The 27,686-nt window shown below is 38.2% G+C and overlaps 1 protein-coding gene across 3 annotated transcripts; it reads left to right on the top strand.

The window, feature by feature from the left end:
* LOC149958363 (potassium channel subfamily K member 18-like) lies at positions 1-26,973 on the top strand. 3 transcript variants are annotated; one of them, XM_090165797.1, is made up of 5 exons: positions 1-227; positions 3,129-3,181; positions 4,457-4,830; positions 18,735-19,164; positions 23,487-26,973. In XM_090165797.1, the coding sequence occupies exons 3-5, from the start codon at positions 4,539-4,541 to the stop codon at positions 24,121-24,123; spliced, it is 1,359 nt and encodes a 452-aa protein (XP_090021923.1). In that variant the 5' UTR covers positions 1-227; positions 3,129-3,181; positions 4,457-4,538; the 3' UTR covers positions 24,124-26,973. The 3 variants fall into 3 exon arrangements, with proteins under 3 accessions (XP_090021923.1, XP_090021922.1, XP_090021924.1); XM_090165796.1 differs by lacking the exon at positions 3,129-3,181; XM_090165798.1 differs by lacking the exons at positions 1-227; positions 3,129-3,181 and adding an exon at positions 4,261-4,385.
* Positions 26,974-27,686: the final 713 nt, after the last annotated feature.

Below are 27,686 nucleotides of genomic sequence, written 5' to 3'. Positions count from 1 at the left end.
CGTAGTGCGACTGTTCCCGCTACGAGACGTCTAACGCGCGCTCGCGGGCTGAGAAGGACTCGAGTTATAATTGTCCTAATAATAGAAAAGTCCCCAAAGGCTTGTACCTAGCGCGACGTTGTGGTCTTCGCGATGCGGTGCTTAGTCTAATGCGTTGTCTCGCTCCTGGACTGCTGGTTTCGCGCTTTGACCATGAGGAGAGGTGATTCGCCGTCCAGATGTGCCAGGTCAGTGGTCTTTGTTCTTTTAGAGGTGGTATAAGCGGGGTTCTTACGGTACCTGGATAAGTCAGGGATCTCCAAAATGGAGAGGGAAAGCTCAGGGATTTAAATAATGTCGTAAAAGGTCAGGGAAAAGTCAGGCATTTTAATTAGTCAACCAAACCATGCAGTCAACGTTTTTCTCTATACAACTCTGTGAAGCAAAATTCAATTTAAGTTTACAATAGCCTTTAATGATCTGGGAATACTTTTATAACGTGTACTCAAGTTTACCAATAACAGAAGTACATAATATATCGTACACGAGATAAGTGTTCATTTATTTAGCTTGCTAATGTAATTCGTTTGAAACATGAACCTACATGTACGCAAACTCCCGTTGATTTTTCAAAAATTGTTTGGGAAGAAAAAATGTTTTGGGTTGAAGACCGTCGTATAATGATTTTCTAACAATAGTTCATTGATAAAATATGGTTTCTCAATAATTAAATATCCCTACGCGGTTTAATTTTTACATTTTACATTTGAGCCGTATTGCGGTGTACACATCATTTTATGATCTAAATGGATGCTTATCTCATAAAAGGTATAATTAAACTTCTGTTAACAGTAATACGCTATGCTTGGATCGACTGTACTCGGCAGCAATAAGAGATGAACTGGAAGTCTTACATCAGCCCCGAAAGTTCGATACCAGTCTACTGTTGAAATTTCTAACTCAATTTCTTATAATTCGCGACCGAAACGAGTCTAGCTTCTCCGAGGTATCGCCTACGATCTAGCGTCGGCTACAGGCAAATTAAAAATGCATAAGAACGTTTTTTCTTTAATTAACTTATCAATATATAAGCAAACGATGCAAAAATTATATTAAAATGCAAGTATCATTATTTATGAAGTCAAGTTTACGAATAACGATGAGGAAAAACTATATTCTGCTTTAGCCGCTACCTTATCTAGGTTTCAATGTCGAACCAAAGGGGGCGTTGCGATAGTTTTCGTTCGTTAATTAAAATTATGTTATTTGTGATAGAAAACAATATGGCTTAAAGATCAGGTATATTAGCATGAATTGGTCATAAATAACCCGAAAAAGTAAAATATTTTAAAACTAAACATTTCGACCATTTCTGGTTAGCTACAAAGTGATTGTCTCGAAACGTATTTTGATAATGGCTATATAATGATCTAAAAGTTAAAATTTTAACAGCTAGTTAACAAAGTTAGGCGAAGTAATACCCGCTTTAAATCTTCAGCCGTGATGAAGTGTAAACAACCGTGGTGTGGCAGGAAATTTGCGTTCATTGGAGTCTATGTCGAACTTGCAAATGCTAGGGATATTGGGCTATCAAGGTATAACTTACAAGGAGACATCCCGAAGTGTAACCCACCGATTTTGTTCAAACTCGGGGGATTGGTAGACCTTCATGTATCATGAAAAATCCTAAAGGGAATTTATTCAATGGGCAACCGTTTTGCCATGGCAACGAAAAATGTTTTTGACAACACAAAATATTAAATTTTCCCATTAAAAATAACATGGGATTTTGACCTCAAATTGATCAAAAATTGATCAATTTTGATGTTTTTTTTGTCAATTTTTATCTATTTTTTCTATTTTTGGCATTTTCGAAATTTTTAAATTTGTTCAAATTTTTCACAGGGGGGTCCTAGGAATCGGTCAGAATCCCATGTTATTTTCAATGGGAAAATTTCCATTTGTTGTTGTCAAAAACATTTTTCGTTGCCATGGCAAAACGGTTGCCCATTGAATAAATTCCCTTTAGGATTTTTCAAGTTACATGAAGGTCTACCAATCCCCCGAGTTTGAACATAATCGGTGGGTTACACTTCGGGATGTCTCCTTGTTAGCAGTGGCGTAGAGGGGGGCAGTGAGGGCAGGCACCGGTGGCCAGGGGGCGCCAACTTATGACTGATAATGATTAGGTTTTGTTTGAAAACAAGGTATATACCTACGCGATAGGGGCAGCCGGGGGGGGGGGGGGAGCGCAACTTTGGGAGTTTTGCCCTGGGCGCCAAATATCCTCGCTACGACACTGTAGTTCAGCACAGAATAACGATCAGTTATAATAATTGCAGAGGCACCACCTTAGTCCCAAATCGTCTAGCAACTTTTACTGCCTTTTAATTCGTTGGAGGGTGGTGGCAAGCCCTTTATGCTACGCGAGCCAACAGTTCCCTACAATTACTATTGACGTTTACCTCAACAAGTTTTTATGGAAAAGATCTCTGGGGAAAGCCCCTTTGATCAGTGGGGAGAGAACTTGCACGCTCATCGCGGAAGGAGATCTTCCGAGTTCTCACCCAGTGCCACAAGTTGGGATCGAACCCGGTTCCTCTTGCTGCGAGGCGAAAGTGCTACCATAGTTAATGAAAATGTCATATCAATTGTTATCGTGTTGCTTATTTTTTAACTCATAGATAACAGTCAAGTGTCGGGATAATTTAGTTCAAATAAAGATCTTATTTTGTTTGTCCTTAATTATTTGTGTGTTTTGGCAATGTGCAGAGGGATTTGTTCATTTTGTTCATATGGGTTTTCTGGTCGTTAGACACCACTATATATGTACAATTAAATGCACATAGAGGTTATATTCAATATAAGCGTTGACATTTTATTATATTAAAAAATCACAAAGATTTTCTATTTTAAAAAAATGCCAGTCTATTAAGCCTGTTCATTTAACAAAGAGTAACATAGCGGCCGAGAAGCTCACTTACATGTAGCTGCAGGTTTTTCAAAATGGGAAATCTTTTGTCTTAGCGGACGCAAAATCGATCAGCTAATGTAAAGTGAAAAGGCTAACTGTATTATATTTGATTACATAATTTATAGTATTTTAAAAATCTAAAGTTATTTAAATTTCAATTTTAATTTAAATATAGATACAAACATAAAGAAATGAAAAATACCACCAATTTGAAGGAAAACTAACGTGGTACCAGAAGTTAATAATAATATTCTTACGAGATAAGTATCCATCTAGGTCATTAAATTGAAATTTGTGCCTTCGCAGGCTCGACGTGGATTCCACTGCGCGTTAATTTCCCACCAATCGCGGAAGCGTACACCGCACCACGGTTCAAAATTTGCCGAATCTATTAATTCCCTTAAATATGTTTAATTTAAAAAATACACTGCGTATATTTATTTTAATTAATTCATATCTCAGCCGCAAAATAGGCAAATCAAAACATAACAGCTGTGGCGTGATTAGAAGCGTTGAAATTGCAATAAATAATATAAAACAGAATATATACGACGCTATAAGTATAAAAGAACAATGGCTAAAGTGGGAATTAAAAAAGCATATTTTAAATAATTATTATATAATAACAAGAATGTATTTATTTATACCTAAATATAAATAAATACATTCTTGGTAATAATTAAGAATCTGTTCCATTGCGCCGAATCCCATTCAACCGAAAAAGCCGAACTTTGGCGGATTTAGGATTCGGTCTAATGGGATTGTCCCATTCGACCGAAAAACCCACACTTCTACGGATTTAGGATAAGGTTTTATCCGTTTCAGTATCTGTCAGAACAGCATGCAGTGTTACCTAACCTAACCTAACCAGGCAATTTATAAAGTGGTCAACTCATTTGCCCACTACCACCACAATTTCGGTCGATTAGAAAAATACAAATCCCGCCTTTGGGCTAATATCATCAAAAACATTGGCGGAATACGGTCTAATGGGAATCGGCGCAATGGGAAAATACCATAATTAAGGGTCTAAGTTTAAAATTTAAAACCAATTTGATCCGATTATGTTAGGTCATCCTCATAAAAATGGTTTTAATAATTGTCGAAATGTATGGTTTAAAGTTTTGTTCGTCAGGTTTAAGATTTATTAAAATCAATAACGAAAACGGGTTAATAAAAATATTTATCGCAACAAATTCGAGAATGTATATCATAAAAAATAATTATTATTTAAGTCAGTTTTTAAATTCCGACCGTTATCGATAATTTCGAGCTCGTCGCGAGTTCTACCGCACCTAAAAGCTTTAAGCATTCCACCGGTGAGTGCGCTATAAAAACCGCCAGTGAAAAAAATTTGAAAGGTTCACTGACGTCGGAAAATTGCCAAACTTATTTTACTCCCAAGAATGATCATAAATGAATCTTTATAAGCGTGACTTTAGTTGTTTTTTTTGCCGTTTTTGTTCCGTAACCTCCGCCTTAAGGTTCGTTTATTTAATTCAGGTGTCTCTACTATTTCCGGGCTGGCTCGACCTTCCTGTTTTCGCACATAGGCCTCTGCGGGCTGGTCGTTGGCTACGCCATCATGGGTGCGTTCGCCTTCGAGGCCCTGGAATCCGTGAACGAAGAAAAGAAGCGAAGCGAGATGGCGGAAGCCGGCACCAAATTCGTCGAGTATATTTGGCAGTACACGTCCGAGAGCCCCGTATTAGCCAGGGAGAATTGGACGCTCAACATCAGTGGCGAGCTGAAGGCCTTTGAGTTGAAGCTGGTTGGGGCCATGCGCAAGGAAGGCTGGGACGGCAACGCCAATGGCACAATCCAGTGGTCGTTTTCGGGAGCCTTGCTGTACTCCATTATCGTCATTACCACAATCGGTCAGTGTTTTTTCTTGTTCTCGTATTTGTCGTAATGGCAGTGACCGATTAACCAAAATGCTGTGCACACTAAAGCCTAGGGCTCGGGATGAAGCTATAGGGGGATACTAATTAAGAGTTTAAGACCAGGTGCCCAGGGGGGTATTTAGTCTTGGGAAGAGCCTCGGAGTTATATCGTGGGTCGGTGTTTACATTTATCGGCCTTCGTACGAGACACCACATAATCAAATTGATAGTTTATCTAGGTGTCAACGAGGTTTATATATGGATTGGAATCCAGGAGTTAAGTACTTAATTACTTTATGAAGAGCCCAAGGCCATGAGTTTGATGAGTTTTATACGAGTTCCTACCATACATCGGCGATTCCCGCCTCCGGCCTCTGAGACCGGAGACCTGAGATTTCTGTGGAGACCGGAGGCCTCTAGTCGCGATGGAGACATGGAGACTGGATTTCTATGGATACTGGATGCCTGTAGTCGGGATGGTGCGTGGAGACCTGGAGACCGGAGGCCTCTAGTCACGATGGAGATTGGAGGCCCAACCATAGGTCTGCAACACTTTTGGTCTCCATTCTCCGGTTCTCCAGTTTCCAATGGAAGGTTGGGCCTCTAGTCTCCGGTCCTCCAGGTCTCTGTCCCGACTAGAGGTCTCCAGTCAGCATCCCGACTAGAGGCCGCCAGTCTCCATAGAATCTCAGGTCCTGGTCTCGGAGACCGGAGGCCAGAGCCACTGATGCATGGGTCGAACCTTAAAGTGGAAATTAGAGAACCGGAGACTGGAGACCAAAAGTTTGATAAATATGTCGACCCACCCTCAAAATTTTTATTTATATGAAAACTAAATTTCGCTCTTGTGGTACTCCTCTGCTTCGTCACATGATGTCTGAAATATAGACAATTTTAAACAGATAAAACTTCCAATTCTGCGGCGTGAGTCGATCTTTTACCCACTTTTTAATATAATAGCATAAAACTGATCAAACTCAGTGTCGTGTGGTTTTTATAACTTTGTTTTTAGATATCAGTTTGTCGGTTTCAATAACTTAAGTTAAGTATAATAGTCGTGGATTTTTATACGTTAAATTTACCCTAGTTTCATCGGTTTTAGACCTTTAATATTATTTTAGATAGGTTTTAATCTTATCGAAATAAAACTATGGTTTGATACTTTCGATCACGATTTTTTTACGCATTCATTTTAGTCGGTCATAGGCATTGAGTTTCATCGGTTTTTGAGCCTCGAGTTTCGTCGGTTTTCGAATCTCGAGTTTAGGGGTTTATGCTTATAATTTCGGTAACAGTTTGAAAGCAAACAGTAAAACTGGACCAAAGCCCGACTTTAAGGCACGTAACGTGTTTAGGCCTGTCTCCAGTGATCCGTGACTGATATACACTAGCCCATAAATAGACATGGCGCTTGGGAATCGACGATTTCATTCGTCCCAGGGCGCGTGAAATCAGCTCTGAGAAATCTTAATTACCAGCAGAAAGGAGCTTTTTCTTGTTCGCGAGTTTTATATCTCTTTGTTTTCAGGGGGACGCGAAATTCTTGAGATGAGTAGACCCGGATTAAAGCTCCGCTCATTTCCTCGCGCGAATACAAAACGCTCCGGCGATCCAGAATTAGCTACTCAATGACGTCACAATGCGTTCGCGCCAAATTTATTTTCTTATACTTTTTTTTCTGACAACAAAAACACAGTAGCGAATATTTTGGGTTACTACTGTTATCTTTTATTTACATTGCTAGCGATACTTAATTGGGAAACCATTCGTGTTGATCCAATTTCGACATTGGGAAATGCCATCTATATCTCGGATAGAACCAAGTAAAAAGAAAACTAAGTTAATTAGAGCAACTGGATGTAAAGAAACAAGCAAAACCCAGCTCGGTGCTATAAAGAAATAAGCAAAACGAGGCTCCTCAGTATAAAGAAATAAGCAAAACGAGGCTCCTCAGTATAAAGAACCAAGCAAAAACAAGGCTCCTCAGTATAAAGAACCAAGCAAAAAATCAGTCGATATTATGGACTAAAGTGAATCTGATCCCTTGATCGGGCACAAAGAGCCAAGTAAAACCAAGCTCCTCGTTATAAAGAATTGGGTAAATCAGATCCCCTGTTTATAAAGAGCCAAGTAAAACCAAGCTTCTCGGCATAAAGAACTAGGTAAAAATGATCCCTTGATCGGGCACAAAGAGCCAAGTAAAACCAAGCTCCTCGTTATAAAGAATTGGGTAAATCAGATCCCCTGTTTATAAAGAGCCAATTAAAACCAAGCTTCTCGGCATAAAGAACTAGGTAAAAATGATCCCTTGATCGGGCACAAAGAGCCAAGTAAAACCAAGCTCCTCGTTATAAAGAATTGGGTAAATCAGATCCCCTGTTTATAAAGAGCCAAGTAAAACCAAGCTTCTCGGCATAAAGAACTAGGTAAAAATGATCCCTTGATCGGGCATAAAGAGCCAAGTAAAACCAAGCTTCTCGTTATAAAGAATTGGGTAAATCAGATCCCCTGTTTATAAAGAGCCAAGTAAAACCAAGCTTCTCGGCATAAAGAACTAGGTAAAAATGATCCCTTGATCGGGCACAAAGAGCCAAGTAAAACCAAGCTCCTCGTTATAAAGAATTGGGTAAATCAGATCCCCTGTTTATAAAGAGCCAATTAAAACCAAGCTTCTCGGCATAAAGAACTAGGTAAAAATGATCCCTTGATCGGGCACAAAGAGCCAAGTAAAACCAAGCTCCTCGTTATAAAGAATTGGGTAAATCAGATCCCCTGTTTATAAAGAGCCAAGTAAAACCAAGCTTCTCGGCATAAAGAACTAGGTAAAAATGATCCCTTGATCGGGCACAAAGAGCCAAGTAAAACCAAGCTCCTCGTTATAAAGAATTGGGTAAATCAGATCCCCTGTTTATAAAGAGCCAATTAAAACCAAGCTTCTCGGCATAAAGAACTAGGTAAAAATGATCCCTTGATCGGGCATAAAGAGCCAAGTAAAACCAAGCTCCTCGTTATAAAGAATTGGGTAAATCAGATCCCCTGTTTATAAAGAGCCAAGTAAAACCAAGCTTCTCGGCATAAAGAACTAGGTAAAAATGATCCCTTGATCGGGCATAAAGAGCCAAGTAAAACCAAGCTCCTCGTTATAAAGAATTGGGTAAATCAGATCCCCTGTTTATAAAGAGCCAAGTAAAACCAAGCTTCTCGGCATAAAGAACTAGGTAAAAATGATCCCTTGATCGGGCACAAAGAGCCAAGTAAAACCAAGCTCCTCGTTATAAAGAATTGGGTAAATCAGATCCCCTGTTTATAAAGAGCCAATTAAAACCAAGCTTCTCGGCATAAAGAACTAGGTAAAAATGATCCCTTGATCGGGCACAAAGAGCCAAGTAAAACCAAGCTCCTCGTTATAAAGAATTGGGTAAATCAGATCCCCTGTTTATAAAGAGCCAAGTAAAACCAAGCTTCTCGGCATAAAGAACTAGGTAAAAATGATCCCTTGATCGGGCACAAAGAGCCAAGTAAAACCAAGCTCCTCGTTATAAAGAATTGGGTAAATCAGATCCCCTGTTTATAAAGAGCCAATTAAAACCAAGCTTCTCGGCATAAAGAACTAGGTAAAAATGATCCCTTGATCGGGCATAAAGAGCCAAGTAAAACCAAGCTCCTCGTTATAAAGAATTGGGTAAATCAGATCCCCTGTTTATAAAGAGCCAAGTAAAACCAAGCTTCTCGGCATAAAGAACTAGGTAAAAATGATCCCTTGATCGGGCATAAAGAGCCAAGTAAAACCAAGCTCCTCGTTATAAAGAATTGGGTAAATCAGATCCCCTGTTTATAAAGAGCCAAGTAAAACCAAGCTTCTCGGCATAAAGAACTAGGTAAAAATGATCCCTTGATCGGGCACAAAGAGCCAAGTAAAACCAAGCTCCTCGTTATAAAGAATTGGGTAAATCAGATCCCCTGTTTATAAAGAGCCAATTAAAACCAAGCTTCTCGGCATAAAGAACTAGGTAAAAATGATCCCTTGATCGGGCACAAAGAGCCAAGTAAAACCAAGCTCCTCGTTATAAAGAATTGGGTAAATCAGATCCCCTGTTTATAAAGAGCCAAGTAAAACCAAGCTTCTCGGCATAAAGAACTAGGCAAAAATGATCCCTTGATCGGGCACAAAGAGCCAAGTAAAACCAAGCTCCTCGTTATAAAGAATTGGGTAAATCAGATCCCCTGTTTATAAAGAGCCAATTAAAACCAAGCTTCTCGGCATAAAGAACTAGGTAAAAATGATCCCTTGATCGGGCACAAAGAGCCAAGTAAAACCAAGCTCCTCGTTATAAAGAATTGGGTAAATCAGATCCCCTGTTTATAAAGAGCCAAGTAAAACCAAGCTTCTCGGCATAAAGAACTAGGTAAAAATGATCCCTTGATCGGGCATAAAGAGCCAAGTAAAACCAAGCTTCTCGTTATAAAGAATTGGGTAAATCAGATCCCCTGTTTATAAAGAGCCAAGTAAAACCAAGCTTCTCGGCATAAAGAACTAGGTAAAAATGATCCCTTGATCGGGCACAAAGAGCCAAGTAAAACCAAGCTCCTCGTTATAAAGAATTGGGTAAATCAGATCCCCTGTTTATAAAGAGCCAATTAAAACCAAGCTTCTCGGCATAAAGAACTAGGTAAAAATGATCCCTTGATCGGGCACAAAGAGCCAAGTAAAACCAAGCTCCTCGTTATAAAGAATTGGGTAAATCAGATCCCCTGTTTATAAAGAGCCAAGTAAAACCAAGCTTCTCGGCATAAAGAACTAGGTAAAAATGATCCCTTGATCGGGCACAAAGAGCCAAGTAAAACCAAGCTCCTCGTTATAAAGAATTGGGTAAATCAGATCCCCTGTTTATAAAGAGCCAATTAAAACCAAGCTTCTCGGCATAAAGAACTAGGTAAAAATGATCCCTTGATCGGGCACAAAGAGCCAAGTAAAACCAAGCTCCTCGTTATAAAGAATTGGGTAAATCAGATCCCCTGTTTATAAAGAGCCAAGTAAAACCAAGCTTCTCGGCATAAAGAACTAGGTAAAAATGATCCCTTGATCGGGCACAAAGAGCCAAGTAAAACCAAGCTCCTCGTTATAAAGAATTGGGTAAATCAGATCCCCTGTTTATAAAGAGCCAATTAAAACCAAGCTTCTCGGCATAAAGAACTAGGTAAAAATGATCCCTTGATCGGGCATAAAGAGCCAAGTAAAACCAAGCTCCTCGTTATAAAGAATTGGGTAAATCAGATCCCCTGTTTATAAAGAGCCAAGTAAAACCAAGCTTCTCGGCATAAAGAACTAGGTAAAAATGATCCCTTGATCGGGCATAAAGAGCCAAGTAAAACCAAGCTCCTCGTTATAAAGAATTGGGTAAATCAGATCCCCTGTTTATAAAGAGCCAAGTAAAACCAAGCTTCTCGGCATAAAGAACTAGGTAAAAATGATCCCTTGATCGGGCACAAAGAGCCAAGTAAAACCAAGCTCCTCGTTATAAAGAATTGGGTAAATCAGATCCCCTGTTTATAAAGAGCCAATTAAAACCAAGCTTCTCGGCATAAAGAACTAGGTAAAAATGATCCCTTGATCGGGCACAAAGAGCCAAGTAAAACCAAGCTCCTCGTTATAAAGAATTGGGTAAATCAGATCCCCTGTTTATAAAGAGCCAAGTAAAACCAAGCTTCTCGGCATAAAGAACTAGGTAAAAATGATCCCTTGATCGGGCACAAAGAGCCAAGTAAAACCAAGCTCCTCGTTATAAAGAATTGGGTAAATCAGATCCCCTGTTTATAAAGAGCCAAGTAAAACCAAGCTTATCGGTATTATGGACTTAAGTAAATCGGATCCCTTGCTCAGGCATAAAAACAAATCAAGCTAGTCGGTATTAAAAAACTGTTAAACTTAGTTTGTCCATGGTAATATAATTATTAAGAAAATTATAAAACGGAAAGAAATGCGTGGTTTTAACAATACATAAATAATAATATAACTTTTGAATTTCAAATTTGATGAACCCCAAGCCTTATAAAAAGAGGGTAATATTTTAAAACGTCGTTTCATTAGATTATTAATTCAGAAAACAAATTAATTAACTTAAACAAAGGTTACGAAGAAGCAAAACATTGGGGTGTGACTGCTTAGAATGTTTTATTCCCAAAAATATATATTTTTGTGACAACGTTTTAAGGTTAATGACTTTAAATTTAAAATTTTTAAACTCAATTTTTTTAATGTTTTGTAACGCGTTATATAATTGTTATGTTTTTGATTATTGAGTTTTATTACTTCGACTATGACCTTCGGTTCGAAAGCTCGGCAACGTATTTATTGTGGGTCTTGTATACCCAATAAAGTAATATTGTTAAAACCAAGTTGGAAAAAACAATTTAAATAGTGCTTCTAAGTAATAAAGTCAAAAATAAACATTCTTAAAAAATTTATCTTTGCAACATTTTTGTCTACGATTAAGGCATTAGTTCTTGTTCTAGTTTTTGATAATTTCCCCGATTTAGTCGCAATTAGAGGGCGAACCTTGATTTCTACTCCAATTAGTGCACTTCATATTTCCCGAGTCAAGGTTTTGCGTCTGTTCACTGTCTTTCGTGAATGAGTTTTCGGCCTAGCGTGGCTCGGGAGCGGAGTTTTATTACTGATTAGGTTTTCTCTCGCTCCGAACTGAGCTCTATTTGTGTACATAAGGTTGAGTTTTTGGTAGTTTATCCTGGCTGCGTGTCCTGGTGAGGGCTGGCTGGCAAATTGTAAATCGTAGGGGGTTGTTTATTTGAAGGTGTTTTGACCCTCCTTCGAGGTCGATTTCGCCGTCGTGTTACCCGATTTCAAATGCCAAATAGAATACACAAATCTTCTTGACGGTAACTTACTTTCTTCCAAAAGATTTATATTTTTGCTTCTCGAGAATCGTGTTTTCTGGTATTGAACACGCTTTCGTGGTGTTTAGGGAAGTAGAATGTTTATTGTGAACGTTTTATTGAACCTCCAAATTGGGTTTATGTCGTAAGTGTTACGTATGTGCTTTTTTTCTATATTATGGTTTTGAACATGTACTACTATTCTTAAACATGCTATATACTATTGTTAGGAACTTTTTTTATACATGTATGCTATGGTTTTTGAACATGTGCATCTATACTAAAATTTTTGAGCATGCGCTTCTACTCTGTTTTTAAACATGAGGATATATACTATTGTTTTTGAACATGAGGATATATACTATTGTTTTTGAACATGAGGCTATATACTATTGTTTTTGAACATGAGGATATATACTATTGTTTTTGAACATGAGGATATATACTATTGTTTTTGAACATGAGGATATATACTATTGTTTTTGAACATGAGGATATATACTATTGTTTTTGAACATGAGGATATATACTATTGTTTTTGAACATGAGGATATATACTATTGTTTTTGAACATGAGGATATATACTATTGTTTTTGAACATGAGGATATATACTATTGTTTTTGAACATGAGGATATATACTATTGTTTTGGATTATGAGGGTATATACTATTGTTTTGGATTATGAGGGTATATACTATTGTTTTGGATCATGAGGCTGTATGATATTGTTTTTCAACGTGCGGTTACATACTATTGTTTTTGAACGTGTGGCTATAATCTATTGTTTTTGAACTTGTGGCTACATAGTATTGTTTTTGAACGTGTGGCTACATAGTATTGTTTTTGAACGTGTGGCTACATAGTATTGCTTTTGAACGTGTGGCTATAAACTATTGTTTTTAAACGTGTAGCTACTTACTATTGTTTTTGAACGTGTGACTATATACTATTGTTTTGAACATGTGGCCACATATTATTGTTTTGAACATGTGGCTATATACTATTGTTTTTGAATATGTGCTTCTACACTCTCATACTAATAATTAGATTAATTGAAGTTATTCGAACACGTCGAATTTATATGAACTCTTAACAAATGGTACTATCGAGAGTATGCAACATTTTCTTGAGTTTTGAGATATTTATGTATTTTACATTAAAATACTCATTTTAATAGAATTTTAATCGTGAAAATTCACGCGTTTATTAATTTCAAACAATTAGAGGTTTTAACTGTTTCTATTTTCGCAACGTTTCAAACCAAAGAACACTAATATGTTCAATTTGCTGCGTATGGGTAATTGTTTTTATCAACAAGACATTTTTAATCTTGCATAATGATCATTTTCCCTGCCCCTTTATAGAACGTGTTTAAACACTCTGTTCCATTGAACGTGTTCGAACACTGTTCTGTTGAACGTCTTTCAGCACTTGATTCCGTGGAACGTACTTGAACGCCTGGTTCTATGAAAATTTTTGTTCTCGTGGCTATATCGATCACATTTCCAAATGTGGCTGTAAGTTTATTATAGTTTAATTTATCGAAGCTTTGGGCTTTTTCCCTTAAAATAGCCCGCTGTAGAGAAACCCCCGGATCAACGTGAAGGGTAAACAGTCTGTGCACAATAAAGCTACGACTACACTCCTATACGGTTTCTCTAGGCCTTTTCTACCGCGGGCTTAACCTCTCAAATATAAACGCGCATTTTTCAAAATGTAAAAAAAATCAAAGAGGCAAGGAAATGTAAAAGCTTGGCGCGTACATAAGTAACATTTGAACTCGGGGAAAGGCGCAAAATATCTCATAATGATTATTTCGGCGACTGCTTCTCCTCGCCGAAAGAGCCATCTCCCCAAAAATAACGTCGGCAAACACTTCATCACATTTGAAAGCGAGCTTTGAGTCGCGGGCGTATTTCAAAGATCTGAAAAGCGCGTTTGGCCGCTCTGCCGATTCGGCGCTTTTTAATCAGGCGCTTTTCTAGACCGCTCAACGTTTTCCAAAACGCATTATCAACCAATTTGGACATTTTCAGTTCGAATATGTACTTTATAAAATAAATGGCGCTTATTTCGAATCTTAAATCCGTTTAATTATAGCCCTTATAGTTACTTATATACGCATAATAACCCAAATATTACGAAAATAATCCGCATTTCGTTTTCAGGCCTATTCCGCCAAAATGTTTGATTTCGCGAAACGTATTGCATTTTCGTTCACACGCTCCACGAAAAGTTGTCGACATTTCTCACGCTAATCGGCGAATTCTTTAACAAAATCCGCTACTACAACCAAAATAAATTAATTTACATTAATACCGGTATAATTATGATAAATATCACTTATCCAAAATATCTTAATTTGCATTATTATTATTATTATTAACATCACTTATCCAAAATATCTTAATTTGCATTATTATTATTAATATCACTTATCCAAAATATGTTAATTTACAATATTATTATTATTAATATCACTTATCCAAAATATGTTAATTTACAATATTATTATTAATATCACTTATCCAAAATATGTTAATTTACAATATTATTATTATTAATATAACTTATCCAAAATATGTTAATTTACAATATTATTAATATCACTTATCCAAAATATCTTAATTTGCATTATTATTATTAATATCACTTATCCAAAATATGTTAATTTACAATATTATTATTATTAATATAACTTATCCAAAATATGTTAATTTACAATATTATTATTATTAATATAACTTACTTTCGTTCAATCGAGAAGATGTGAACAAACATTATTACATTTAAATATTTGCACCTAAACCTCCATCATAAAAACTGACCGTTGTTCAAATTTGTCCAACAAACAATGTTTGGCAAAAATGTTGATAAATGCACATTTTAGGGAGTATTACTCCGCGTAAAACGTCATTATGTTCAATTATTGTGTAAATTCCCTATACACTCTTTTTCGCGGTCTTTTCGACCCCTCTTTTTGGCCGCCCGCTAGTCGGAAAATTACCTGGAACCACCGGTGGGGGGTCTAGGCTCGGGTCTTTGGTCCCAGGATATGGTAATGGGGGTTAAGGGGGTTAAACTCAAGATGAACGCGCCCAGCGAAATTCCAAAAAAAAAGAGTATATTGAAATAAAAAGATTGCTTAGCCTTTTTCTGAAAAGACGCGATAAAAACCTGATCAACGCCAGGATTTTGGTTCGGTGGGGGCTCATCCATTAAATAAAAATAAAATAAAACCCTTTTACATACAACCATCCGTTACGGGGTGCTTGTGCCTCCTGCGCTTCTCCCCTGGCTACGCCACTGAACCACTCATTTCTTATCCCCAGGGGTATAGTAGTTTTCTTATTTTCGTAACAGACAGATCAAACCACCTCTAGAAATCGCGAACGGGAAAACATGTAGGTTGTACACAATATGATAAAGCTACATCTACACTCAGCTACAAGTTTCCCCGATCGCGTTTTCTCCGATCGCGTTTCCCCGATCGCGTTTCCCCGATCGCGTTTCCCCGATCGCGTTTCCCCGATCGCGTTTTCTCGATCGCGTTTTCCCGATCGCGTTTTCTCGATCGCGTTTTCCCGATCGCGTTACTTAACCCGAGGGGTCGGACATTTACCAAAATCCCGTACACTTTGTCGAAAATCGCAAAATCTTTCAACTCTCTCTATGGTAAATTAACATTGAAATCCCAAAATCACTTCAAAAAGTAATGATAAAATCGCCAAAATCTCTACGAAATCCCGAAATCCCGTACAAAATAATGGCAAGTGTCCGACCCCTCGACTTAACCGGCCCCGATCGCGTTACTTAACCAGTCTATTTAAAAAAAAAAAAACATTTCGATTTATCTCAAAATCGCCTTTTTGCAGATAAAGCGTTTCTGAAACGTAGTGCGGTAGTATAACGCGCGACAGTTCTCCTGGTGGTGAAATGTAGAACTTAACTGAACCACCTCTTTTTGCGCGTAACTATAGCGTCTATCGGCGACATAGACAAACGTAAGCAATGAGGCTTTCCGTTCACTGATAGGACATGAAGTGCGGCGTTACCGAAAAAAAACCACTCCGGGAGAGTAATGGTGGTTTTAAAATAGTCCTTTGACGTCAGACAGAGACGGGACTGGGAGCAGGCAGGCCCGTCTCTTTGTCAGGGAACAGAATTAGCGTTGTAAATTGGGCTTATGAGGTGACTTCAATCGGCGAACACTCTACGCTCCTCATCTAATCTAGAACGCGCTGGAAATGGGAATTTAAAATTGATGTCGTTATTACTTTTTTAGATTCTGATAAGGAACCGTGATTTATAGTTCATTTAGCGTTGGTTGACTGGTTTACGCGAAACATATAAACCTATGTTTGTCGCGAGGGGCTAAACGACTTAAAACGTTCTGGTGTAGATGTAGATAAATATCGAAATAATTATTTCTGGAAATCTAAAAATACAAAAGAAATATAGAAATTTTAGAATTTCGAAGAAAGATTTAAAAAATTAGAAGAAATATTTGATTTTTTTTTAAATGGGAAGAAATATTTGAAATTTGGTAAATGGGAAGAAATATTTGAAATTTGGAAAATGGGAAGAAATATTTGAAATTTGGAAAATTAGCAGAAATATAGGAAATTTGGAAAATTAGAAGAAATATAGGAAATTTTAGATTTATGAAAATAGATTTGAAATTTGAAAAAGTAGAAGAAATATCGGAAATTTGAAAAAGTAGAAATATAGGAAATTTGTAAAATTAGAAGAAATATCGGAAATTTGGAAAATTAGAAGAAATATAAGAAATTTGGAAAATTAGAAGAAATATAGGAAATTTTAGAACTACGAAAAGGTATTTGAAATTTTAGAACTACGAAAAGGTATTTGAAATTTTAGAACTACGAAAAGGTATTTGAAATTTGGAAAATTAGAAGAAATATAGGAAATTTGGAAAATTAGAAGAAATATAGGAAATTTGGAAAATTAGAAGAAATATAAGAAATTTGGAATTGATGTCGTTATTACTTTTTTAGATTCTGATAAGGAACCGTGATTTATAGTTTATTTAGAATTTTATTCTTTCTAAGGTTGCTATGGCACTAGAAGAATATATTTTCCTTTCTAAGGTTGCTATGGCACTGAAGAACATATTTTCCTTTCTAAGGTTGCTTTCTCACTAGAAGAATATTTCCCTTTCTAAAGTTCCTATGGCACTAGAAGAAATTTACTCTTTCTAAGGTTGCTATGGCACTAGAAGAATATTTCCCTTTCTAAAGTTCCTATGGCACTAGAAGAAATTTACTCTTTCTAAGGTTGCTATGGCACTAGAAGAATGTATTTCCCTTTCTAAAGGACCCCGCACGTTTTATATGGAAATGTAATCTCCACGAATATTTCTGAAAATCGGCTTGTAGATAGATCTCGATACGTTGAACAATGTTTCAATGGAATGAAATGTTCAAAAATCTACCGTTCGTCCTCTAGCGGGTCCTAAAGTTGTAGTCGCGAGTATAGTCTAAATGAATTAATACCATCTTTAATTAAATGGTTTTTTAACATATTATCGTAAGAGGTTATGTCGGCCGTGTGGTTTTTTACTGCGCGTTTCGAGTTCGATTTTCGACGGCACTGGTTTTTTCTGTCGTTATTTACTTTGAACATCGCGACCACCTAACTAGGTTACAATAATGTTCTAATGCAAACATTATTCTTAAAATATATATTACCCTAAGATATATGACAATCTTCTTTAGGACTTTAAAATAAAAAATAATAATAATCGAACTCGAAACGCGCAGTAAAAAACCATGCGGCCGACATAACTTCTTACGATAATATGTTAAACAAGCATTTAATTAAAGATGGTATTAATTAATTTAGACTATACTATACTCGCGACTACAACTTTAGGACCCGCTAGAGGACGAACGGTAGATTTTTGAACATTTTGTTCCATTGAAACATTGTTCAGCGTATCGAGATCTATCTACAAGCCGCCTTTCAGAAATATTCACGGAGATCACATTTCCATATAAAACGTGCGGGGTCATTTGCTGTATCACTAGAAGAATATTTCCCTTTCCAAAGTTGCTATGTCACTTAAAGAAAATATTGCCCTTTCTAAAATTGCTATGTCACTAGAAGAAGATATTTCCCTAAAAGGTTGCTATGGCACTAGAATAATATATTTCCCTTTCTAAATTTGCTTTATCTCTAGAAGAATATTTACCTTCCTAAAGTTGCTATGTCACTAGAAGAATATATTACCCTTTCTAAGGTTGCTATGGCACTAGAAGAATTTTACTCTTTCTAAGGTTGCTATGGCACTAGAAGAATATATTTCCCTTTCTAAGGTTGCTTTTTCACTAGAAGAATATTTCCCTTTCTAAATAAAAGTTGCTATGTCACTAAGAAGAAAATATTTCCGTTTCTAAAGTTGCTATCATGTCACTAGAAGAATATATTTCCCTTTCTAAGGTTGCTTTCCAAGGTCCAATTTTCTAGGTTCACGATTTCTCTTTTAGAAGTTTCCACTTTCTAAGATCTGCGATTTCTCTATTAAATGTTTTGCCCGTCTAAAGTTGCAACTTGAATCTTTTGGTCTATCACATTAAGACTAATTTTTGACTTAAAGACACGCAAATTTTCCTACGGTTATTTCATTGAGTGTTTGCTATTTTAAAAATTGGTTTGGTGTACTTATGTAAATTACAATAAAATGTCACCCCATTTAATCAAATCGTTGGCCTCTTTGGAAATTCCTGGTAGCCTATAACCTACCTCAGCCTACAGTTAGCGCCGTTACTGGTGCCTACGCCCCTGTAGACGCGACAACAGTTGGGATATTGAAATGGCCTCCAAAAGTAGGAAAATTTGCGGAGGAAACCATTGGCAAAGCATAACAAAGTTCCAATTAAAGACTTTCTGTTTTATGTCTTATGTCTATTTACTTTTGGTAGAAGGTGACTTTCGTTTTAACGTTGTCTTAATTATAGTTTCCGAATAATCAATTGCAGGTTATGGCAACATTGCCCCTAAGACTGACTACGGGAAGATGGTGACCATCTTGTACGCCATCGTGGGTATCCCGCTGATGCTGCTCTGCCTGTCCAACATCGGCGACGCCATGGCGCATTCTTTCAAGTTCATGTACTGGAAGATGTGCTGCTACTTGTGCGTCAAGCCCAAGAAGCGGAAACGCAGTCACCACAAATCCTTTCGCCATCAACAGCGCTACGACGCCCGAGATCCGGACTCGATGGTCTTCGAGTACGGGGGCAAAAATGACTACGCCCACCCACCGCCAGGGGGCGGTCCCGGAGGACAAATCCCGCCCAATAGCGTCACCTCCAACTACGGAGCGGCCAGTATGGGACCCGCGGGACACCTGCCCACCATGCCTCCTTCCAGCTTTCCTATGACCCATTCCCATTCCATTTACGATAGGTGAGTCCGTTTTGGTTCCTTTGTTTATTATCCATGTTTTCTCTGTAGCGATTCAGTAGGTAATATTGGTGCACCGTTTGGTCCATTTCCTAACGGTATTACATCTATAATTGCTTGTAAAGCGCGCTAGGGAATTTAATGTTTTGCTAGGTGGCACTAGAACCAAGGATCCTATATGTTAGAAGGATATGAGGCGAGGAACGAAAAATGGCAGCGCCGTCGGTGGTTCATGCGCGATAGAGAATCCGTCTTTAGATTCCGTCAAGGACAAAACATGGAGGAAGCACCGCCAAAATTTGTCCTTGAGGGAATAGAAACAAGACGTCTTAATATCGACGGCGCTGCCGGCGTTTTGAAAACACGGGCTTGCCGGAGGGCTACCTATCCTTCTAACATGTAGGATCCTTGCTAGAACCAAGAACAGAGAATAAACATTTTTTTAAATCGGTTAAGGGGCCATATCGGCGTTTCAATTTGACCTGTTTAACGTGCTAGTTTCCCAAATATGATTGGTCGTATTTGCTATCACGTGCTAAATTCTGGCTGAATTTTTCAAACGCCGGTGTGGCCCTGTAAGCGCGCTTTCAGTTCTATGGCTAACGCCATTTTAACAAATTGAACACGTTTTGCTAACCCAGGGTACACGAAAAATTAAAAACGTCGTTTGAGCAAAACTGAAATAGGCGTTATGTATGGGTATAAGTGCGGTCGAAATACAATTATGTTTCTTCGTGTGCCCGGGTGTACTGCAAATATATATCTTTTTACACACAATCATAAGGATTTTTGTGTATTATTCTCACGTACAGTGTAGCCGTAGCCGATGCCGCCGTGTCGCGCATATCTCTTCAACGGTTAAGGCTAGAAAAGTCAATGATATCTCGTTCGAGTGTACATACATCGCTATTGATAGCCTTTCATAAAGTTTTCAAATCGGAGCCCTAGAAGTTGGGCATTTGCCCAATTTACTATTTTCGGTGGTTTCGCTTTATGTGGTAGATATTTTATTTAAAATTAAGTCCGATAACGTTAAAAAAATAGTATTGGATGGGTTAGGATTCAGCGGACCAACAACTTCGGTTATATCAGTAAATATTAAATTTAAGTATAGTTTTCAGGGTAATTTACGGGACCCCAATTTTCGTGGTTTTATATTTTCGCCTAAAAATCTACATACAGTTCCTTTATTAAGTCAGATTTTAATGAAAGTTATATTTTTGAATAGCTGTGGTTTACATATAACCTAGAGTTGCAAATACGCTCCTTAATTTTAATTCTAAGTAAGGTTTTTTGGGCAGTGTATACGGACCCCCGCAATTTCCAACATTGTAAATCCGCGTGTTTATAGAGGTGTACGCGCCCGTGTCCTTCTAGCGTTTTTCAAGGCCGTTCAGAGTGCGCCGCTCTTTCACCGTATGGCCAGAAGTAACAATTAAGTATGACACTGATCGAACTAGTCTTTGTCGTAAAACCAGAAAAAATAAGAGTGACACTGATCGTAGCCTCGTAGGAATCTTCGATGCTTTCAAAGTAAGACTAGAAGTAACAAATAAGTTTAAATACAATTATGTGTGACCGTGGATATATATTGGTTGTGCTACCGGCTTTGCAGGTTGCTGTGAATAGCTGAAACAAACTTAACACATTAGAAGGATTGTGTGTATTCTGACCGTCGTACGTCTTGTTACTCTCATAATTGTACAAGGCCTAGGCGAATTTGAATTCAAACAAATATTTACGTTTTTTAAAGGGACTTTCAAGGGAGGTGTGAGAGGTCGGGAAGTCCATTCAAAAACGTCACTGAAACGTCATCAGTGTGTAACTTCTTAAATGTGACGACCGTGACCGATTGACGTATTTTAAATGGACTTCACCCCCCACCCCCCCAGCTCTTCATTGAAAGTCCCTTTAACAGAAATATGTCGTCGTCTTGATTTTCTGAAATATTCCAGTCCGAAACTTGTACAAACGGGCAAGAAAAACGTCAAAAAGTTCACGTGACTCCCGACGTTCTTGTCCTAACTTCTAGAGTGATCTGCTTAACCTCTCTAATGTATTTATTTATACTTTGAGAGAATGACTATAGGTGAATACTTTTCGCTTGTTCTCGAAGAAAAGTGTACACCATTGACGCTAAACTAACTAAATTTTATCTTGTTCTGGTGTAGATAATTACTCTACAGTGTCTACACCGTGAACTATTCGTCAAATTGGAGCTACACTTTTTACTCCTCCAGAAAAGGGGGTGTAAACTGATAAAATCTCCTGCTTATCGATAGTTTATCAGATAAGATGAATCCAAAGACAGCCATTTTGGCTAAACGTTTATACCCCGACCAGTGCCGTATTTCCGCCTATGGGCCCATCCTTTTAAGGGGCCCTCCAGTGACTGAAATTACTGTATTCGAAGGCATAAATCTATTATATCAATCGTAATTTATATTGGAGAAATTCCTAGCTAGAAGATTTTGTTTTAAAACTACCAAAATCTCTGCCTGGCAGTTTACGGACGCAGCCTTAAATCGAAATGTTGCATAATTATCGCATATTTAGTCGACCATTGTTAAGAGCTTTTATTTAGTAATATAACCGTAGAGCTCACACTTCTACGCTGAATCAGGGAAATTCAGGCACAGCCTAGTTCCAGGGATAAGAGAAAATGCAGCGCGTGAAAAGGGGGCCCAGACTCTTTATCTGCCTATGGGCCCAGGATCTCTAAGTCCGGCCCTGACCCCGACTCGAACTATTAGCCACCGCAGAATTAGAGTAAAAGGTCCTCATAAGGTTACTCTTCTTACCGTTCTTCGAAATCCCAGAACAAGCGAAAAGTGTTCCCCTTCAGTTGATACCATTTTTTACAAAGTGGATCTATTTGCGATCTAAATAACTGTGTCTAATTTTTTTAGAGAACGATTCGAGTTTTCTTTATAAGCATTTTCTGGTATGTTTATTGTCTGGTGTACGGCATCTGTTCCATGTCGGCTGGACGAACTCAGCGCTCGTTTAACAGGCAATCAAAAGCTAGATCTATGACGTAATAGTTTTACGTCATTTAGTCTGATAAGCAAACTTAGTTTTCTTATGGATTCCTATTAACAAAACGGGCTTGGTGGAACTATAATGACCTAATCTTGGAAGTTCTTGCAATCGCGGGCACGTTTATACCCCTAGGTGCAATGTGAATTTGGGACCCTTTTGGCACCCTTTCGAGAAATAGTACAAAATGTTACAATGTTAGCTTATGCACCTCCGCCCCCTCCTCGAGTTGTCAAAAACTCAAAATAGAACCTTTAAAATCGCCCCAGGTTGTAATCTATAGTGAACCACGAGCTGAGTTCAATAGGCGAGTGTAAAATTTTAGTCAGTTTCCCAAATGAGCGGGGGGGGGGGGCTCTGAGTTCTGAGCTACGCCACTGGCACAAAACCAGAATTCTGTTAACGCGAAATCTTTCTCATTGGACCCGAGCCTGACCTAAGCCTATGCCATACTAACGAGGAAGAATAGCGCTTGAGATTACCGACACAAATGACAAATATGCAATAGGAATAAACCTGTTTATATAATGGAGGCACTTATTAACTAAACATTTAATTATTAAAACAAATAATAACTCTAGTTATTAAGAGAGATAACGAAGTAATCGTTGCCAAATCCGAGAGTATTTTTAGGTCTAAAACCACGGCCCTCGGGACCCTATTCTGTAAACAAACGAAAACCAGATTTCGAGAAATTTAAATAATAAATTCGAGAACTCTGCGTAAGACATTTTGTAAGATTTTCGAGTGAGCATAAATCTGACGATATTGAATTCGACTTGGTTCGATTGTTTGCAGAATAGAGCCCCCTGGTCGGGGATGTTCTCCGCCAATGTTGGAACTGAACTGAATCGCGGGAAGCAGCTTGCTGACAGGGTTGGACATAAGGCACTAGTCACGGCATTTAACTACTAAAATTAATCGAAACCTGGGGCTCACTAGTCAATTTGATTAGTGAAAAATTTACCTAAATATTCATAAATAATGGCGAATCATTAATTCATCAATCCCATTTTATTTAAAAAAAATTGTGATCGGCCAAAGTCATGTAACTCAAGTGATAATAAATAATAATAAATTTTAATTCTGACGGGTAAAGTAAAATGTTGGCTACCCTTTTTGTTTTATACCCCCACTAGTCAGTGACAACTAAAATAAATTAAGATGGGAAGGTCACTAGTCAGGCTGACTACAAAAAAAAATTCCTTATGTCCAACCCTGCTTGCTGCCGAAGATGCGTGTCAAAAATACAACACTCCTAATATATTTTTTTTGACATTTTGTAGGTACAGCGACCACGTGGACGCGCGACAAGTGCCGATCATCTCTAACAAGTACATACTGAGCGACGAAATTCCACCCCAAGGCGGACACATGGACCACCACTCGTCCACCATGCCCCGGGCAGGGCACTCGGCATCCGGGCTGGGGCCATCCGTGTCTTACGGGAGGTCCGAAACCTTGCCGTATCGAAATCGGAACAGTAGTCGCTACCCGAATAAAGGTGGCCGCGAGTGGCAGGACGAGCGAGTCGACATTGACTTCGAGAATGACTCGGAGTCCGACGACAGCGACGAAGAGGAACAGATCAGTGTCCCCATCTGGTTGTGTCTCGCGATTGTTGTCGGGTACATTTGCGGGGGAGCCTGTTTGTTCATGATTTGGGAGGAGTGGGGCTTCCTGGACAGTTCTTACTTCTGCTTCGTCACCTTGACCACGATCGGTTTCGGTGATTTGGTGCCGGGGACGGCTGTGTTGTCCAACGATGCGCAATTGACGCTGAGCCTTTGCGCGCTCTATTTATTATTTGGAATGGCTCTTTTGGCCATGTCCTTCAATTTGGTACAAGAAGAAGTTACCAAGTCTGTTAAAAGTGTCGGAAAACGGCTGGGTATTCTGTCCGATGATGATGAAGATAATTGATTTAAAAAATATCCCCAAAAATCTGGCATTTTTGTTTTGATGGCGTTTCTGGTTACAGCGTTCATACCTACCCGTTGCAACCATAGAAATAGAAATGAGACTAGAACCACGATCGGATTGGGGTGAGATGTACCAGCTAGAAGGCCGCCATTAGAGTGGAATCGCGCATATCCGCGCCATCTAGTAAAAAAAAATTGAAACTAAATATGATCACGTGGCATAACGCCGTCTGGCTTGTTTATGTTCTTCGATCGTTTTACGACATTGCAGAGTTGTAAAAAAACTGATTTATTATTTTAACGACTATAATAAATTATTTAAGCAACTATGCAAATAATTACGTTCACAAGAATCTAAATTAACGTAAATTACATGTAAGCCACTTTTATAAACGTGATGATGGCCCATCCCCAACTGAAAGTCAAACATAAGTTCGCTGAAAATGAAAAACACTTATATTCCGAGATTTGTATAAAATTATTCCTATATTATACATACTTATGAAATGAGCATTTTATTTCTTGATGAAATCTGTGTTTACAGTCCAAAAAAACACGCAATTTTTTACCCTTTTTATTTTCCGCGGTTATGCATAAACCACAAAATTTTCAAATTCAAATTCCCTGACTATTCCCGGTTTTCCCTGATCAGTTTACCCTAACTTTGTAAAGGCTAAAATTTTAATTAGAAGTTACTAAATTTAAATAGACTTGTAAAAAGGTTATTGCAATGTTGAAGAAATTAGCCAAACTTTCAAGGAAATAAATGATAATCATAGAATTTGTCATAGATCTAGAGTAAAATTACCTTCAAAAAGTGTCAAGAGAAAATTGAATTCCCTGACTTTTGCCTGACGTTTTACAAATTATTAAAATTCCCTGACATTTCCGTGATTTTCCTGTTCTCCCTGACAAAAGTACAGTCACTGCACACGACGCACGACTTCAACATTTCCTCCGTAACCATGGCGACAACGTTTAATGCGCTTGTGAGATGGCGCTGATAGCCCTATTCCACCCTAATGGCAGCCTTCTAGCTTGCCCGTTTCCCTTGGGATTGGCGGAAGGCGCAGTGGTTTTAGTCTCATTTCTGGTTGCAACTAGATTACTAGAATGTTAATTCCAGGTTTTTAGGAACCAGGAAGGGGAGGCGCAGGTAATTTCTAATCCCAAATATTATAATGGGAGGGGCCGGAGGGCCAACTAATATAATTGAACTCTCTAACCTTAGTTCAAAACTTTAAAGTGATTAATTAAAGTAAAAAACGCTACATTCGATTGAGCTTATCAACGATTTTAACGTATTTTTCGCTTGGAACGCTCTTAATTGATTTTTAGAGGGAAAGTCTGTAGGAGCATCTATTCCTACTGCAGTATATAAAATCGCAACGCGTGTACCTTTCCCCCTAACCTAAGTGGAAAATAAAGAAAATTCTGCTTAACATATCACTGCGAAAACTTCGGTAAAACTCCTATCTTACTATAAATGAATGCATATTTGGCCGCTTGAAAAAGGGATTAGAAATTAAATTACCGTAACAATTTTCAAAACATTTATACTCCTACTAAACCACGGACTGTAAATTAGGACCGGTATTCCCGAGGTATTTTACACCTCGTTCACCGATCAGGCTGACGGAAGTCGCTCAAGGTCATTAAAAAAACTGAAGTAAACAAAATGGCGCGTGTCTTTCGGTCGGCCAGATTTCCAGATAACATGCGTGGGGGGGGGGGGATGAATTTCCCGGTCAAAAACAGGGGTGCCTTAACGCGGTAATCTTCCCTCTATTTCTTTCTATCTCTATGCGTGGTACAAATGACCTCAGTGGCGTAGCGTGGGCCATTGTTGCCCGGGGCGGAATCATTATTCCAAGGAGGATAGGAAGAGAGGTGAAGTAGAAGGGATGAACGCGCCAAAATCATCCTTGTAAAAAGGGGCATTTTGGCCGCCCTCCTAATGGTGGCGCCCGGGGCGGTCCGCCCCTCCGCTCCCCCCCTCGCTACACCACTGAATGACCTTGACGGACTCTCTCTCTCTATTTCGAAGTGATTGATGCGCGGGGAAACCAAAATTCTACAGGGGAAGGCTACGCTTTACTCGTCCTCTAAAATTTACAGTCCTTACAGCAAAGAGTATAAAAACTACGTAACCTAGAGATATAATGACGGTCGAAAGCAGGAAAGGAAGTTGTAGCAACCGGGGGGGAGTCACTCAGTGAATTTGCACTTCAAATTTCGGTACCACAGCGCCACTACGGCAGTTTTAAGTGGCAATCATTTTGATTTAGTTCAACATTCTTGAAAATTCCTTAAGGAATTGGTTACCTTTAGGACTTGGCAACGTTTGAGAAAAAACGCCTTATTCTTCACTTTTTGAAAATAAACAACGAATCCACAAATTCTAACCAAGAAATTCACGAAACAGTAACCAATTACTGTCACTTTTTTGAATTGACAGATATTAGACAATTAAATATCCAAAATGCCAAATTTAGCACCTCCGCAACACCGTAACTGCCATTTTTCTCCGGTTTTATTATTTATTGTACTAAATACTGCCGTAGTGGCGCTGCGGTACCGAAATTTGAAGTGCAAATTCACTGAGTGCCTTCCCCCCCGGTTGCTACAACTTTCTTTACTGCTTTCGACCGTCATTATATCTCTAGGTTACGTAGTTTTTATACTCTTTGCTTACAGTCCGTGATTAAACATAAAATGCTTCATGCAGCAAAAATGCATTCCAGAGGAAAAAAGATCAAACATTTGGTAATTTTATCTCAGCTACTTCTCCTTTGGAAAAAAATGTTGCATTTGTATCAAATTATACTACACTACTTTATGTGAACTGGCTTATTACAGATTTATTTAAAATTTAAAATATGTTGTTACGCTTGGTCCAATTAAGGACCAAAATTGTCCTTTGCCATAAAAAATGGTTTAATGAATAATTAATGTATATGGATATTTATCACGCATATTCCGATTTATTAATTATTTCTTACTTATTATAGTTTCTTTATAGCATTTCTTATGTAAAATATTTCCAAATAATTCCACGTACGAAAATTCATCGAATAACAAGTTAAAATGAATGAAAAATAAGTAACGTAGTTTGGATTTTAAATATGGAAAAGTTAATAATGGCTACGTTCAGTGAAGCTTAACGGTCTTACGTTTGCGTTAATTCCGTTGAGACTTTTGCTGAACGCTTTTTTACGATTGTTGTAATTTTTTTAAAATATCGTCTGCTGAGTCGTCCGCAGCTAGCCTTCCCGTGTGCTGTGATGTCACGATTCCGTAAAACCACGGATAAACCTGCTCTTTCAATCGATGAGATTGTTGAGCCAAAGATAATTTAAACTCGTACCTTAGATTCGAAATCACTCTCTCGCGCATTGCCGATAGCGTTTACCCACTTCCCGCGGGAACTCAGAAAAAATTCGCTCCATGGTTTTCGCCTTACCGCAACCGATGGAGCCCGATTTTTCTGAGGTCACGTGCCGGAAAAGGGTAAACGCTTCGTAACAAAACCGTCAATGGGAAAGCTCTCAGAATTCGAATCTA

Source organism: Leiobunum rupestre, chromosome 2 (assembly GCF_980474605.1).
Source record: "Leiobunum rupestre chromosome 2, qqLeiRupe1.1.hap1, whole genome shotgun sequence".
In the NCBI taxonomy this organism is placed as follows: Eukaryota; Metazoa; Arthropoda; class Arachnida; order Opiliones; family Sclerosomatidae; genus Leiobunum; species Leiobunum rupestre.
The sequence above is the reverse complement of the archived record's forward strand: the minus strand, read 5'-3'. Positions and strand labels throughout refer to the sequence as shown.